This window comes from Gobio gobio (assembly GCF_949357685.1).
Source record: "Gobio gobio genome assembly, chromosome: 20".
In the NCBI taxonomy this organism is placed as follows: Eukaryota; Metazoa; Chordata; class Actinopteri; order Cypriniformes; family Gobionidae; genus Gobio; species Gobio gobio.
The window spans coordinates 37,353,953-37,370,795 of record NC_137113.1 but is presented as its reverse complement, the minus strand read 5'-3'; the positions used below and the strand labels follow the sequence as shown (position 1 = coordinate 37,370,795).

The following is a 16,843-nucleotide window of genomic DNA, read 5'->3' as shown; positions in this document are numbered from 1 at the left end:
TTAATGTGCAGAAACTACTTTAAGTCATTTGTAAGTTGTATCCTGAAGATGAACTGTTTTTTTCCGAACAGTGCCAGACAGAGGAACCTGTTTGGAACCTTCACTATGTCATAAAAGGTGGCAGGCTGATGTTCAATAGATTGGTCGGTTTGTTTAATGTTTGACCTCAGAACTTCAGTTTTGCTCTATGTTAAGAAAAGAAATCTGGATAAAAAGCATCAGTGAATGGCAAGTTACATAAAAGAGATGAAGTGGTTTAGATCATCTACTTCTGGTCTTCTGGTCTGGTCTTTTGACTGGAGATCTTGTATTCTAGATTATCACAGCATCTTTTTATTCACTAAAAGGATATGTATTGTCATACACTGATGAGCCCAAACATTATGACCATCTGCCTAAAGCCGCGTTTCCACCGCAGGAACTTTCCTCTGAAACTGGGGACTTTGGGGTGGTACTCTGTGTGTTTTGACCACAGGAACCAGTGTCTAAATGAAGTTCCGGGTAAAAATTTCCCCCAGTACTTTTTCAAAGTTCAGGAACTTTCGGGGGTGGGACTTGTGCGCTGAACATGCTGATTGGTTGAGCTCACGCAGCCTTTTTTGTCAACCTAAAAGTTTGTTGCGGTGCGTGCAGTAAGAGTTGTTTGCTATTCGAATCAACAATGGAGTTTAAAAAATACGACCGATGGACTGACGACAAGGTTCAGGCTTTATTACGTTTAATCCAGTGGGCTCTGGAAAGTCGCGTGCAGTCTTACGTAAGGCTGGGCAAAAAACTTTTTTTTTCTTCGATTAATCGTTTTTTAAAATGTGGTCGATTCAAAATCGATTCTCAAAGGCCACAAATCGATTTTTCCCCATATTGTTTCCCCGCAAACATTGAACATAAGATTAACTTAAATCTAATTACTAGTCTTCTCCTCTAGATGTCACCCTCTTATTTGCCTTGCGCGATGTTACAAAGGAGGGAGAGGCGCGTCTGTCATTCATTCATTCAGTGCTTAAATGGCGGCTTCCGGTGTGTTGTCGACGTTTGTTTGCATTATGATCGTTGTATTAATCTTGAGCGTTCAATTAAGCACGTACTTTGGCCATAATAGACATATTCAAATCAACTTTCAGTCAATAGACAGTGCAGGACCAGTAATTCGAACCTAATAGCTTATATTATAAACAGATTTCCTCAAATAAAAGTTAGTCTATATATGTCAGCACGTTAAGGTATTGTTGTTCGTTACCACGGCAACTACTTTTGTCCAGGTATGAACACACTTCTCGTGTATGAAAAGTAACTGCACACATGACGGGCGGCAAAATCGCAAGAAAAGCTTGTTGTGTACTGAAAATTGCTGAAAATCATCCAATTTCCTTTTTATGTTTTAGAATAAATATATAAAAATATCCATAAAAACAAAATTGTATAAATACTTCTCAGATACATTTTTTAGAATATAGTTGCATCAAAATTGTATTGTAATTAACATAATTGTATGCATTTGAATTATAGAGATGGGTTCTATTTTAATGTACCCAAGTGTACCTAAAATAAAAAGTTTATTATACAGGTTTGTGGCTCTTAATTTCTTTTCAATTACCCACTTGTAAACTTATGTTCACTGTTCTTTTTTTATACATTTATTATTTTTATTAAATCTATATTCATTGAGTTGAATCGAGAATAGAGAATAGATTTGAGAGCTTGCGAATCAAAATCGAATCGAATTGGAACATCTGAATCGATACCCAGCCCTAGTCTTACGTCCCTGGACTAATCTTCGCGGTACTTTAGACTGCAATGGAAATGCAGACAGCAGCAGGTCTGGGGGTAAAAAAAGTTCCTGGGACAAATTGTTGGTAATTTCGCTGGAAACGGGGCTTAATATGCTGTTGCTGCCAAAACAGTGCCAACCTACCGAGGAATGCACTCTATAAGACCCCTGAAGGTGTCTTGTGTAAGACGTTAGCAGCAGATCCTTTAAGTCCTGTAGGTTGCGAGGTGGAGTCACCGCGGATCGAAATTGTTGGTCAAGCACATCCCACAGATGCTCAATTTGATTGAGATCTGGGGAATTTGGACGCCAGGAAAACATCTTGAACTCTTCACCATGTTCCTCAAACTATTTCTGAACAATGTGTGCAGTGTGGCAGGGTGCATTATCCTGCTAAAAGTGGCCACTTCCATCAGGGAACACCGTTGTCATGAACAATAAAACACAGTTGTTCTCTGCAACAATGTAAACCCAGCAGGGATTCCCAGGAATTCCTAGCAAAACATTGCCCAGAGCATCACACTTCCTCCACTGGCTTGTCATCGTCCCAGAGTGCATCCTGGTGCCATCACTTCCCCAGGTAAATGGTGCACACGTACATGGCCGTTCACGTGATGTAAAAGAAAATGGGACTCATTGGACAAGGTGACCTTCTTCTACTGCTCCAAGGTCTAGTTCCGACGCTCGTGTGCCCATTGTAGGCACTTTCGGCGGTGGACAGGAGTCATTTTAAGGCACTCTGATTGGTCTCACAACAATCCTTAAAATTTGATGTGACTTACGCCAGAGTAGACCTTCTGTTGACTCAGACCAGACGGGATAGCCTTTGTTGCCCTTGTGCATTGATGAGCCTTGGGTGCCCAACACCCTGTCGCTGGTTTATGGTTGGTCCCTCCTCAGACCACTATTGGTAAATTCTCCGCTGACCGGGAGCAACCCACATGCCTTACCGTTTCTGAGATTCTCTGACTCAGTCGCTTTGCCATAACAATTTGGCCCTTGTCAAAGTCGCTCTGATCTTTATTCCTAATTGTTAAATTAGGTCATTTCATCTATAAAGCAGTTCTGCAGAAAAACAGTGATGTCGTCATCAAGCTCAGTTCAGTTCTTATCCAATAGTGTCAGTCAATTCAATAATATTGCTGAATATTCTGTCACATTGAGTTCACTTAAAGGGGTCATGAACTGGCTTTAAAAAAAAAAAGTATACTGTTGTCTGAGGTCAATTTATGACATTTGTGTGGTTTTTACATTCATACATTCAAAAACATTATAATAATAGGCTATTTTCTACCCTGGTTTTGAGCCTAGCTCCTGAAACGCTCTGTTTATGGGCGTGCCACATTGAAGACTTGGAAGTAAACGCCCACTGCTATGATTGGATAACAGTTTTGCATATTATAGTGAGCTTTGGCTGCCCCGTCAGAACACGTGGGGAATTGTTTTGAAAATGTGTGGAAAAACGGCAACTGGAATGATTCGCCCACGGGGCTCACAAAATGTCTTTATCAAACAAACACAATGATTTATCTCTCATCCACCCGCAATTAATTGGAATGTTATTTTTTATTACTTGGCCCGCCAGATTGGTGGATATAACCGCGAACCGTGCATCACTAACACACACGCACACACACACATGTTTGTTTTTGTGAAATGTGAGGACATTCCATAGGCGTAATGGTTTTTATACCGTACAAATCGTATTTTCTATCCCCTTACACTGCCCCTGCCCCTAAACCTAACCCTCACAGGAGACTGTGCAGTTCACTTTCTGTGAAAAAAAACTCATTCTGTGTGATTTATAAGCATTTTGAAAAGTGAGGACATGGGGAACGTCCTCATATTTCACCCTCTTTTTGTAATACCTATGTCATACCCATGTCATTATACACATTTGTGTCCTGATATTTCACGAAAACATGCCCACACACACACACACACACACACACACACACACACACACACACACACACACACAGAAACACACACATATATACAAGCCAAGTATGCGCATCAGCAAAAATTCACTGCAGACAAATCAGCATGTTCAAAACTTCCGCGATTGTATTTTTCCTTCAAATAACAAGAGAGTGAACAACGCACATCAAGAAAGAATGTTATTTCACTATTTAAGATAGCCCGTCGCCGGGCAGGCCGGTGATACATTTTGGTAGCCCGACTGGAAAACACATTAACGTTAGACCCAGGACGTTGGGTTCTTCTTCTTCGGTTGAGGCGGTGTTTCACTGCTCTCTGGGAAACAAATTCGCAGATTGATCGTTTGCTGAGCCAGCTGTCAATATAAGCTTTTCTTTGACAAACAAGGAAGATTTCAGCTCTGAAACTTACAGGATATTCTTATATCACGATGAGCTTTTATATATCAAAAGCTCAAGGGAAATTTGATTTCTCAATTCATGACCCATGAACCCTTTTTTTCGGTTTAATGTAAACCAAAAGTCAAATTGGTTTAGCCAGTCAAGCCATTGTTTTAGCAATCTAGGTCCATTCTGGTTTTAAGTGCATAAAATGAATTGTTACCATAACAATTATCAATTACCATAAAAAAAAATTCTATTTCATTTGTAACATTACAAAAATGAACATTACATACAGTAAAAGGTGTTGTGAATTTTGTGGGTGAGAAAACATTTCAGGATTCCAGATCACTCAAATCTTTACGGTTCCATACACGTTTAAATAAGAATCCTTATATCATCCACATGAGAAGTGAAAACAAAGGATTTATATCAATAATACTATTCACTATTATTATATTAATGTAGCCAGTGAATTGACTGGTTGCTCTCTAAAACACCACCCACCAAATACTTTAGCAAATACAAACACTACATATAATTGACACACTCTAAGTGCTTGCTAGTTCCCTTTCAGTCGGTCACGTTCGACGTACGTCTCCATTCTCTCCTTCAGGGAACGAGGGTTACATGTGTAACCGAGATGTTTTCTGACTGGTTCACATGGTGGGCTGCAGTCAGATTCCTTCTTACATACAGTGGGGCAAAAAAGTATTTAGTCAACCACCAATTGTACAGTTCTCCCACTTAAAAAGATGAGAGAGACCTGTAAAAAAAATCCAGAAAGTCACATTGTCTGATTTTTTAAGAATTTATTTGCAAATTATGGGGGAAAATAAGTATTTGGTCAATAACAAAAGTTAATCTCAATACTTTGTTATATACCCTTTTTTGGCAATGACAGAGGTCAAACGTTTTCTGTAAGTCTCCACGTTTCATCTTCAATGCCCTTGCTGATGGAAGGTTTTTATTCAAAATCTCACGATACATGGCCCCATTCATTCTTTCCTTTACACGGATCGTCCTGGTCCCTTTGCAGAAAAACAGCCCCAAAGCGTGATGTTTCCACCCCCATGCTTCACAGTAGGTGTGGTGTTCTTTGGATGCAACTCAGCATTCTTTTTCCTCCAAACACGACAAGTTGAGTTTTTACCAAAAAGTTATATTTTGGTTTCATCTGACCATATGACATTCTCCCAATCCTCTTCTGGATCATCCAAATGCTCTCTAGCAAACTTCAGACGGGCCCGGACATGTACTGGCTTAAGCAGGGGGACACGTCTGGCACTGCAGGATTTGAGTCCCTGGCGGCGTAGTGTGTTACTGATGGTAGCCTTTGTTACTTTGGTCCCAGCTCTCTGCAGGTCATTCACTAGGTCCCCCTGTGTGGCTCACCGTTCTTGTGATCATTTTGACCCCACGGGGTGAGATCTTGCGTGGAGCCCCAGATCGAGGGAGATTATCAGTGGTCTTGTATGTCTTCCATTTTCTAATAATTGCTCCCAAAGTTGATTTCTTCACACCAAGCTGCTTATCTATTACAGATTCAGTCTTTCCAGCCTGGTGCAGGTCTACAATTGTGTTTCTGGTGTCCTTTGACAGCTCTTTGGTCTTGGCCATAGTGGAGTTTGGAGTCTGACTGTTTGAGGTTGGGGACAGGTGTCTTTTATACTGATAACAAGTTCAAACAGGTGCCATTAATACATGTACACTTCAACTATGAGAGACAGAATGAGAAAAAAAATCCAGAAAATCACAAATTATGGTGGAAAATAAGTATTTGGTCACCTACAAAAAAGCAAGTTTTCCGGCTCTCACAGACCTGTAACTTCTTCTTTAAGAGGCTCCTCTGTCCTCCACTCGTTATGATGAAAATTACAGGCCTCTCTCATCTTTTTAAGTGGGAGAACTTGCACAATTGGTGGCTGACTAAATACTTTTTTGCCCCACTGTATATATTTACCCTTTATTCATACTATCATGAATATAGTAGATTTAGAATATAAAATTAGATTTTTACATATTCTTTTGCAATGATGACAATTACAATTACGATATTTTACCAGGGTGTTACAGTGACAACAATGTTAAAGAAAATTGTAGACAATGTAGTGATAGTAAAATTACAATGGCAGTTATAATTAAAAGGGGGAAAAGGGTTCGCTCTCAAACAACACATTTTACTAATACACTACTGACATTAAGTTTGGAGAAACTACTCAGATATGCCCTTTTCATTTTTTTTTAACTCTTAGCTAAAGATGTTCCAAATCTTTTAGAATTATGAGAAAAAAATATGTCTGTTTGTGAAATTGCACTTTCTTTCCATAATCCATAGAGAGGGTCCATTTCATGTAATGCATGATAATTGAAAAAGCTGAGATTTTAGGGGGAAGAAAGTCCATTAGACTTTAAAATCTATTCAAATGGTGCAATTAGCTCTGTTCCAGATATAAAGGGTCCATGTGGCTCCAGCATTTGGACTTTTTCTTATTTCTTTGCAATTTATTAACCTCTCTCTCACTCTTTCTCTCTGGATCTGTTTCTCGTCACGTTCTCTCCCTTTTTTTCATCATTTCTTCAATTTTTTTTTAAATTACAGAGAGACTGAAGAATACAATACACAGGATACAAACTGACAGATCTGTATACATAACGCACCTATATTCAGTGGTGGTAAGTAATGAAGTAAAAATACTTTGTTACTTTACTTAAGTATTTTTTTCGGGGATCTGTACTTTACTTGAGTATGTTTTATTTGCATCTACTTTCACTCTTACTCCACTATTAAAGACAAAGTTTACTTTTTACTCCAATACATTTCCCCATGCCCGCTCCAAGTATTTATTACACTTGCTTTCCAAACCAACAAAAAACGTGGGTGCAGGAGAGAATCAAGCTAATAAACTGGTTATCTGCCTGCATGCTGTCAATCGGTCATGGATGATCCAGTCTGGGATAGACTTGGAAAAGCTGACTAGGTTTGCCACAACGTTAGCTCAGTGTTTCCCAAACTTGTTTCTTTCGCGGCACACTATTTACTATGAAAGCATTGGTAACACTTTACTATACGTGTGCACAAATATGCATTAATTCATGCTTAACTAATGCACAGATAATCAAGAGTTAATGTATGACTCATGAAGAACTAAACCATTTATTAATGATTACTGCATCAGCAACTAATGAACATTATATATGATTAATAGATTAAGTAATACATGAGTTTCTATTAATTAAATATGACAATGTATTAATTCCCTAATAACATAGTATATTAACTAAAAAATGTAAATTAATATGTTAATTATCACAATGGGTCAAAGCCATGCATTTCAACTTCCAGTTGTCTGCTTTAATTAATCATTAGATAACGATTTGCAAAGGTTTCATTATGTCATGACTTCACTTGTTGGATCACTATTAACTCATTGTTAAGTAATATGTCATTGTGGTTATGGCTTTTCAATTAATTTTAAATTAGTTAATAGTATCTTGCACATCTTCTGTGTGATGCAGCTAATGTTATGGAGCATGTCTATTTTAAGTTCAACCCCTATACTGTTGCTTCATTGTCTCTTATGATTGCAAATCTAACAAATTCTTAATTGCAGTATCTAATCTTATCATTTGTTCAATTAAAGCATTGCATATCACTCCCGAAACAATTGATCTGCTTAAGTATTGATATTTACAGTTAATTTGAATATTTACTTTTTACTTTCGGTACTTGAGTACGTTTTAAATCGGATACTTTTGTACTTTTACTCAAGTGATGTTTGAATGGAGGACTTTCTACTTTTACTGGAGTAATTTTTTATTTAGGTATATATACTTTTACTCGAGTATAACTTTTGAGTACTTTTACCACCCCTGCCTATATTGTACATAACATACATTACTGCAGGTAGATAAAGGTATACATGTAGATCTGTATTTTGTACATAATATACAACTACACATGACTGTATCATACATTATTTAGCACCTTAAGGGCAAGTCACTGAACATCTATTTTATCCGTACATTTCATTATATTTAGTCACATGTTATGATTCATAACTAGAAGAGGACTCCATGTTTTTTTTTTTTTTCAAAAGTGATGGCAGAAGAGTGAGGCAGTTTATTTCAAGTGTTACAGTGTCTATTAGTAGTTTAAAGGGGCTATATGCGTTTTTCTGAAATTTAAACTCGCAACTGACACCTGTGGCCAAAAAACAGAACTGCTCTCATTTTCTGCTCGCTCTCGCAGCGGTGGTGACGTCACATGCGCAGACAGCGCGGGAAAAGACGACCCGCCAGAAAATAGGAAAAATAGGATACAGGCTTATAGGTGCACCCACTGTGAGCGGACAAGGTGTCAGTATGCTCATCAGGAGATGTTTGAGTCATAAATGGTAAAATAAAAAGGCTATTGTTACGTTTATTTTGGGGAAAAAGTTGCATATAGCCCCTTTAAGCCATTTTTTTTATTTCTGTCCTTCCTGTTTAATAGTATTACTTTTTTTTTTTTTTGTTGCTAATATGGCTGAAGTAAAGATTTGGCCCATTAATATGAGAAAGATTTCCCAACAGAAATACTGAAGGGGGTAGGGAAATTTAAAAGTCTAGGATCTCTACTAGTTTAATTACAACTTCTGCCCAGAATTTCTTTACATGTGTGCAGTTTCAAAAGGATTGGATGTAATTATCCAACCAATTGTGACAGTATGTACAAGTGTTAGTGTTAACAATGCCCATATGACACTTTACTTTTTGTGATATGTACTCAATATAGTATTTTGTATTGGAGCAATTGTATCCTCAAATTACTACAAAAATATTTTTACAAAATTCGAAGGTCTAGTTCGGTTGAGGTCCTTTATTCCATTTGTTTGTAGGTAATGAAATTGTGTGATCATTAGAGGCTAGGATAAGGTTACTATACATTTGTGATAATAGCTTAAGGGTAAAGAGTTTATTTTTTCAAAAAGTAGGTATATTGTATTGTTTTTCTTTTATATCCTCTTTTAGTTGTATGTATTGATAACGAGTATATTTTCCGGAATATCATATGTCCTTTGTAGTTGTTCAAAGTTATGAATGAGTCATTTTCAAAGTCCAACTAGATGGTGAGTGGGTAAGATGGAGCAGACTGTTGGATTTACTCCAAGCTAGTGTCATACCTATAGTGAGATATTTAAAGCAATCATGTTTCTTAATGCTATTGTCAATAAAAAGGATGTTTTTTGAATCATTGATTCTAGATTCTATATATTTCCAAGCTGAAGTTGTATCACTAGACATTTGATGTATTGTAACTGCATTGCTAAAACTATAGTAGTAGAAATGTGGTGCATTTAACCCTCAGAGAAATTTAAGTTTCTGTTAGGTGGAAAGTTTGATTCTTGGTTTCTGCCCTTTCCAATAAAATGTGTTAACAATTGTATTAAGAGAAAAGTTAGAGGGGGGAAAGACAGGTGTCATAGATCCCTTACAGCACATTTAAGAATAAAGCAGGGTTTTCTTATATTTAAATATGTAGTTTTTATTAATTCATTAAATGAATTATCATTTTTGTTATTTTGGTAAGTTAAACCAAATAAATGTTTTGTCTTTGTCTTATATTTAATTTTCTAAATATTGTATTATTTTAAGTAACACATTTTTTAGTTAACTATAATAACCCTGCATCATCCAACCAGATCTCATGAGAAAACAATTATCTTACATGGCCATTTCATATGAATTTGTAACGTGATATGAAACACGATTTTTAGAAAAAGTAAGCATGAAGGTCCACCCCAAGCCCATCCCTAAAACTGTCAGTGGAGGGTAAGCAGATTGTATGAAAATGTATGAATGAGATTGTACGAAATAAGAATTTAGCTTGCCATAACGTTAAATATACAAATTGCCACGAGTGTGTTGTATCAGCCTTAAAATAAAACAATTTACTTACACCAATGAAGCCAGCACAATAAAATCAGGAATTTCATTTGGTGACACTAATGGCACAGACTCCACCACTTTAGTAGAGACAACTGAGCATTGTTAAGAATGAATATAGTGTGTCTTTACTGTGATCAGGATTGCCTTCAGGATGTATTTCAGAATGTACTCTTCCATTGCTTAAAGAAAGAAATACTTTTGCTTCTCTTGTGTTAAGAGATGTAATTTTGTCTATCACTCCTGTAGCTTATCTCTCACTTGTCAGTAAGACACACACAGCTCCTGCGCTGGCAGGAATAGCAGATTGCCACTGAGGGAAAACCCATGTCACAACAGACTGATGTCACAAAGTAAAATCATTAAATTCCATCCTTCTGCTAGAAAAATAGTCCCTGCAGTGACAGCAAACATCAAGTGAATGTTCCTAGTGGTGTCATGCTTCATCTGATGGAGCTCAAATAAAAACATAGACAACTCTAAAGCTCAAAATAATTCATTGGTTTGAGTAGCGTAAACTTAAATTAAACAAATTAGTTCAATCTGAGTATTTAGAACTTTCTTTTGAGTTCACAAAACTGACACATTTTAAGTAAATGTTTTATTGTTTCTTTAACTGATACTGGGCTGGGATTTCTATTTCCCAGCATGCTTTGCCTGACACTTTTAAAAGGGAGAGTAAATGCTAAAATTAAGTGTTATAAAATGTTTGTTTTTTTATGTGCAAGATTAAGTGGGCGATTTAGTAGTGTTTAATGTTTTGTTATGTTGGGTTTTTTGGGGGATTATCATCAATGCTGACTAGTGGAGCATGAGCTTAGTTTGAGAACAGATATATTTTAAATGGTATATATGGTTGTACTCATTCAACAACTGCTAAGATATGCTAATTCGATCAAAGCATTGTGTTACCACCTTGCAAGTTAGCATTTACTGAATTAGCTAGTTAAAACTAGCCAAGTTTTGATTACATGGTATTTTTAAGTTGTATAAATTAGCTTACTCAAATATTTTTATAAGTTAAGAGCAATTAAAATGTATGAGTAAAAAAAAAAAAAAAAAACTACTTTCGTAATTTTTTAGCTTGAAAAAAAAAAGGGTGTTACAAACTGCTCCGACACAAAGGGTTGTTAATCCAAATGCAGCTTTATTAGAGGGACAATCCAGATACATAATCCAATGTAGGCTACAGTAGGGATGGCTGACGCGAAACTGACGTTTCGGCACTTTGTCGAAATCCCAAAGCGCAGATGTTCGGGATGTTCGAACGGTGATTCGAAACACCCATGTCACGTGTCGTGACCAAGGCTAAATGAAGCTTCAAGTGTTTCATCCGGTGGCGCCTGTCGAAACTGCGTTTGATTGAAAGGGGCGGGAACAAACCACACAGTCACACATCTGTATGAACATAATTCATTATGTTAAGTTAATCCATCTTCACCTCGTGTGGTTTTGTGAGAGGAGAGAGATTTTGTGATAGCGGTGATTTTGTGATGGCAGTGGTTTTCCCTCATTTGTATGTACTTGCTAAAAAATATGTGTGCATGCCAGCAACAAGTGTCCCTTGTGAGAGGATTTTTTCAAAGGCTGGAGAAATGATATGTAAAAAAAAGAAGTCGGCTAAGTCCTTCAACAGCAGAGCAAATAATATTTTTATTAAAAATGTTACTTAACAAATGTGACACATTGTGGCTTTATTTATTTTATTAATGTTCATTTTTCATGACCAACAAAAACCTATAGTTATTCACAATGAGGAGGCTACAGGTTACAACACCAAGATCATAGCTGTCAGACAGATGTTAATTTTTATTTATTTATTTATTATATGGATCATTGTCAAGGTTATTTCAGATCAACACATGCAAGTGACCACTAGGTGTCGCCGTAGAGACGGGTGTCGGATTGATTCGAAGCTTCGAAACAATATGGCACATTTGCTTCAACTGTAACCAGTGATAAACACTCGGGTGCGTTCACACTTGGTTCGATTGCCTGGACCGAACCCGAGTTCGATTGCTCCCAACTCCCCCTGCCCCCGCTGGACTGTGTTCATATTATATTATTTGGGTCCGAACCGGGGTTCGTTTGCGTCATCAAAGCAGCAGCTGTTTACCCAGTTGCTTAGTAACGACAGCGAGCGTGAAGGCGGCAAAATGCATAGCGTTGCTCACCTCACTTTTATATTTTTGTTTTTTAACCGTTGGTTTTCTTTCTAAAGCTTCAGTATGTAATGGCACTTGCGTCTATATGCCATGTACTGCAATGCTCTAAAGAATGCTGAAGACGAGCAGAAATGAGATCTACAAGCTCTCTGCTTGCAGTACATCAGTCACGCTCGCCAGGAAAATTAGTGAAACACACACAAACACAAATTTTTATCAAATCATACGTTATTAATAGCGGTTCACTTTCGCGATTTAGTACGATTGCATTCACATCAGCAGCGAACCGTGACGGAGTTCACATGAACCGTACCCCAGACCACCCTTTTTAAGCGGACTCTGGTACGGTTCCCGGGTGCGCACCCGAGTTCGGAAGACCGCATTCACATCATCTAAACGTACCGAACTCTGCCGTCAATCGAACCCGGGTGCGCACCAAAACTGCTAGTGTGAAAGCACCCTCAGAGATGCAGTAACCTTGCAGTGAACCACAGGGTGAACAGGCTAGATAGGCAGAGGTAATAAGGTAAATGAGACACAGGTGTAAACAATGAGTGCTGATGAGCCCGGGCAATGGATATATATATATATATATATATTATATTTATTTGTTTTCAGAATTCTCATTTATATATTTGGAATTTGTTAAATGATATATGATATTATTGGAACTTCACAACGTTAATGACAGAAAATTTGTTTCTTCTTTACTGCAGCAGGAATATATGGATTCAGAAATTGGATTATGAGTGGTTTGAATAGGTGTTTCATTATATTCTTGCATGTTGTTAACTCTGGGTAACTGTAATTTTGCTGTTGAAAATCATCTCCTTTGTCTTGTGAACCCAAGGGAAACTTCTTGATTTATGTTTTGCTTTGTTATCATTAATATTACACCCTGCTCACAGTCTTCAGAACCCCTGTATTATCATGTTAGTAGTTCTCCGTGCTCAAACACTGTTGTGTTTCTGCGTTAAGAGTTTGGTTTTGACATTAAGCTAAAGAGAATGTTTAAGAGCACTGGAGCGTAACACACACACATACTGACACACTCTCTCTCTCATGCACATTCAGCTGGGTTATGCAAAGTATTGCTGAGGTGCACAGTCAGAGTTTAACAGCTTCAGTGAGAGCTATATTTAACATGGTGTGTGTGTAGTAGATGTGTCACGCTGTAAAATAGCGCCTTTAAACTCCCCGTAAGAATGTGTCGTTTAGCTGTGTGTGCATCCAGGACGTGTGCAGGTATCCAAAATTGTGTGAAAGAGTTGCCAAATTTGCCCATGGCTTCACACATTTATTTTCCCTCGAGGATAGTGTAACATGCTTCTTTTTCAGGAAAGAAAAAGAGACTAAATGCTGAAATGATTTCTGTTTATGTCAAATGTAGAAAATCTTGGAAAAGTGTTTGTTTGCTTACCTGGAAATTGGATGATTAAAAAAAACAAAAAACAGTCATGTATTCAGTGCTGGGGAGTAACTGATTAAATGTAATATGAATTATGTAATCAGATTCTTACTAAGTACTTGTAATTAGATTATATTACATTTTAATATGCTTATAATCAGATTATAAACAGATGGATTGTATGATTACATATTATTCATACATTATTTTGACCTAAAATATTTACTTGAAGATTTTAAGTTAATATTTAAATAATTTGACAACACATTCGCACGCTCACAGTTCTCTAATGTTTTTAATGGTTACACTGGTATGCAAGTACACAAATAAAATAAAAATCCGTTTTTAGAGTCTAAGTAGTGTTTTTGTTTTAAAAGTATCTATTTTTTCTTTACATTTACATTTTTTATGATTTAATTCATTCGGTTTTCATCATCTCACAAACTCCCTGCAGTTACTTTGCAAACCCTATTTTGGGAAACCCTGTCATTTAATGCACCTTGTGTTGTTGATAATAAAGAACGGAATACATTTTTTTCCTCTTTGCTTTTTTATGTACATGGTACAAAATAATCATATTAAAATCTATATGACAAATGAGGTCGAAAGCAATAAGAATACATTACCTAAATGTGTATTCTAATAGATTATGTTACAATTTTGTAATTTGTATTCAATAATGGACTACAATTTGTAAGTAATCTTCCCAGAACTGAATGTATTATAGCTCTCTGCAGAGAGGGGGGATTTGGGGTAAATACTTGGACTGACCATGTGATGAAGTTGCTTTTCATACAGAAACTCTCTCTCTCCCTTTTTAGTTGGACAAATTTGACACACGGACAGACACAAACGAAAACAAAAATGCCTGTGGCGTCTGCCAGCTCTGACTCAGGTAAGATACTTTATTTGAATAATTATCTGAAATTAGAGTTTGTTACCATTCCAAAATCTTGTTAGTCCACAAAAGGGTTTTGTGAAATAATGAGAAGGGAAAGTCAGTGACAACCATAACAAGCCAGTCAGCCTTTTCTGGCTGGAACACCACAATAAACTGGGATTAAATGTTTGTGCTTCACTGAGCATCCACACATCCGCCAAGCTTCAAACCTAGCTTTCACGGCAGAGACACTTGAGTCAATATCATTGCATTTCTCTGAAATCAACGTGTTGTTCTGTTATAATGTTCTTTTGATGAAAGAAAGACAAAACAGAGAGATGAATCACATGTTGTTGAGGAGGGATGATGAAAAACAGAGGTGATGAGACAAGTAACATAAAACAAGCAATTAGAATTTATAGAAGGTGCAGATTTTTAAAGAATAAAGATTATAGTAGAAGCAAAACAATTCAAATAGATTAAATATAAATGTAAACCAAATGTATATCAAATATTACAGTAGATATCTATATTGCTTGTCCATATAGGTATTCATTCATTTAGATTTTTAAAATTGTACCTCATGGCACCATTATATAATTAAATGAGAAGTGTGCATTTTTTTTGTAGTTTGTGGGACTGTAGAAACAGCTTACCAAAGTGAACTTTCTGAAAAAGGTCACTACAGCTGGTAAACACCTTTGTACTACCTTTAAGCACATAACCGTGCCTTGGCTTAAGGATGACCTTACAGTCATTCAGCCCAAACTCAAGACAGGATGAACTAATAGAAAAGCGACTGCAGGTTACCAACTCACTTAACAGAGGCAAGCACTAGCAAAAGTTCAGTTTTGAGAGAGAGTGCCCATAATCTGACTGACTGTATCGGCTCTAACCGGGGGCCTTGGAGGTCCTTGAGGAAGGTGGACATGTCCCAAGTTAGAACCTTAAGGGGGCGAGACTGGTTTAAGATCGTTCCTACTCAACGACTGCCCAGCAAAGGAGGCATGGTACAGCACATCAGACCTTAAACATGGACAGGGTTCACCCACCGTCCAGCTGCTCATGTAGAAAGGAAAGGATTGACGCCACGTCAGAAGTTACAATATCATCATTCCGGACTGCGCATCAGTTAGACAGACCACTTAAGGGAGTAGAGGCACCTTGTAGATGGGGTTCCTGCCTCTGCAATGGTGTTTAGCACACTCCACGATAGGCACTAAGGTCTCTGTCGAGGCCACGCATGAAGGCTCCACAACTCTGTTTGGGTGTGCCAAATTGAGCCTGCCGCTTGGGAGAGGAAATAGCACTCTGGTTCAGCCTGCCCGGCATGTGCGCTGCCTTCACTGAGCGGAGGTTGTTCTGTACCTACAGGAGATCACCATCATGTTGTCCGACCGTACCAGGACGTGGTGGCCTCTCAGGTCTAGTAGAAAGGCCTAGATGCTAGGTGTACTGCCATCATCTCCAGACAACTGATGTGCCAGTGGCACTCCGGACCTGACCAGGTGGCGATCACTGTGTTTGAGACTGTGTGTGAGACATCTGTCTTGACCAATTTCTATCTGGAGATCAGGCCCAAATCCACTACAATTGGGGGGACTGGGGGTCCTCCAAAGTGCCAGATCCCTGACACAGCGGTTTAAGCGTCCCGCTTGCCAAGCTCAGGGTTGGATGCAGGATTTTAGCCAGGACTGAGGAAGCTGCTGCCATGAGGCCCAGAAACCTCTGAAATGTCTTGAGGGGGCAGAGACCCCTGGCTTTGAATGAGTCACATTGAACGTGTGCTCTGAGTCTGGCAACAGTCAGGCTAACATCTGGGACGAGTCGAAAACTGCACCCAGGAAGTTTAAATAGTAGGATGATAAACTGGTAAGCCACCCCTTTGAATGCAAACCTCAAGAACAGTCTGTGATGAGGGGCTATATGGATATGAAAGTATGCATCTTTCAGATCCACTGATAAAATCCAATCCCCTGTGCGAATCTGTGAGAGGATTTGTTTTTAGGTTAGAATTCTGAATGGCCGTCTCATGAGGGCACTGTTAAGTTGTCTTCGAGGATGGGCTTAGGGCACCATCCTTCTTCGGAACGAGGAAGTAGCGGCTGAAAAACCCTGACTCACTGTGGGCTGTGGGGACTATCTCTATGGTGCCCATCGCCAGTAAGTTCTACCAGAAAGACTCGGGAGAATAAATACTGTGACAATTATCCATTTATTAACAACCCAGCAAGCAATAAAGTACTTTGGCATAGGCCTCGTCCGTAGCTCGCAATCTGAGGGTCCGGACTCTGCATATCCTGCCTGAAGACAAAGGCAGAGGCGCAGCCGACCCCCCCATGAGGTATGGAAGGGACCATCCTGGTGGTGGTG

At 38.2% G+C, this 16,843-nt stretch overlaps 1 protein-coding gene across 5 annotated transcripts in view; it reads left to right on the top strand.

Moving 5' to 3' along the window:
• The window catches only part of mpp2b (MAGUK p55 scaffold protein 2b), an 81,603-nt gene that overhangs the window by 5,585 nt on the left and 59,175 nt on the right, over nt 1-16,843 (top strand). For 2 of the 5 annotated variants that reach the window (XM_079801317.1, XM_079801315.1), the window contains exon 2: nt 14,412-14,485. In XM_079801317.1, the coding sequence (XP_079657443.1) occupies nt 14,455-14,485 (31 nt within the window). In that variant the 5' untranslated portion in view covers nt 14,412-14,454. Of the gene's footprint in view, nt 1-14,360; nt 14,486-16,843 lie in introns of those variants that run through there. The other 3 variants (XM_079801313.1, XM_079801311.1, XM_079801316.1) reach the window with 2 other exon arrangements.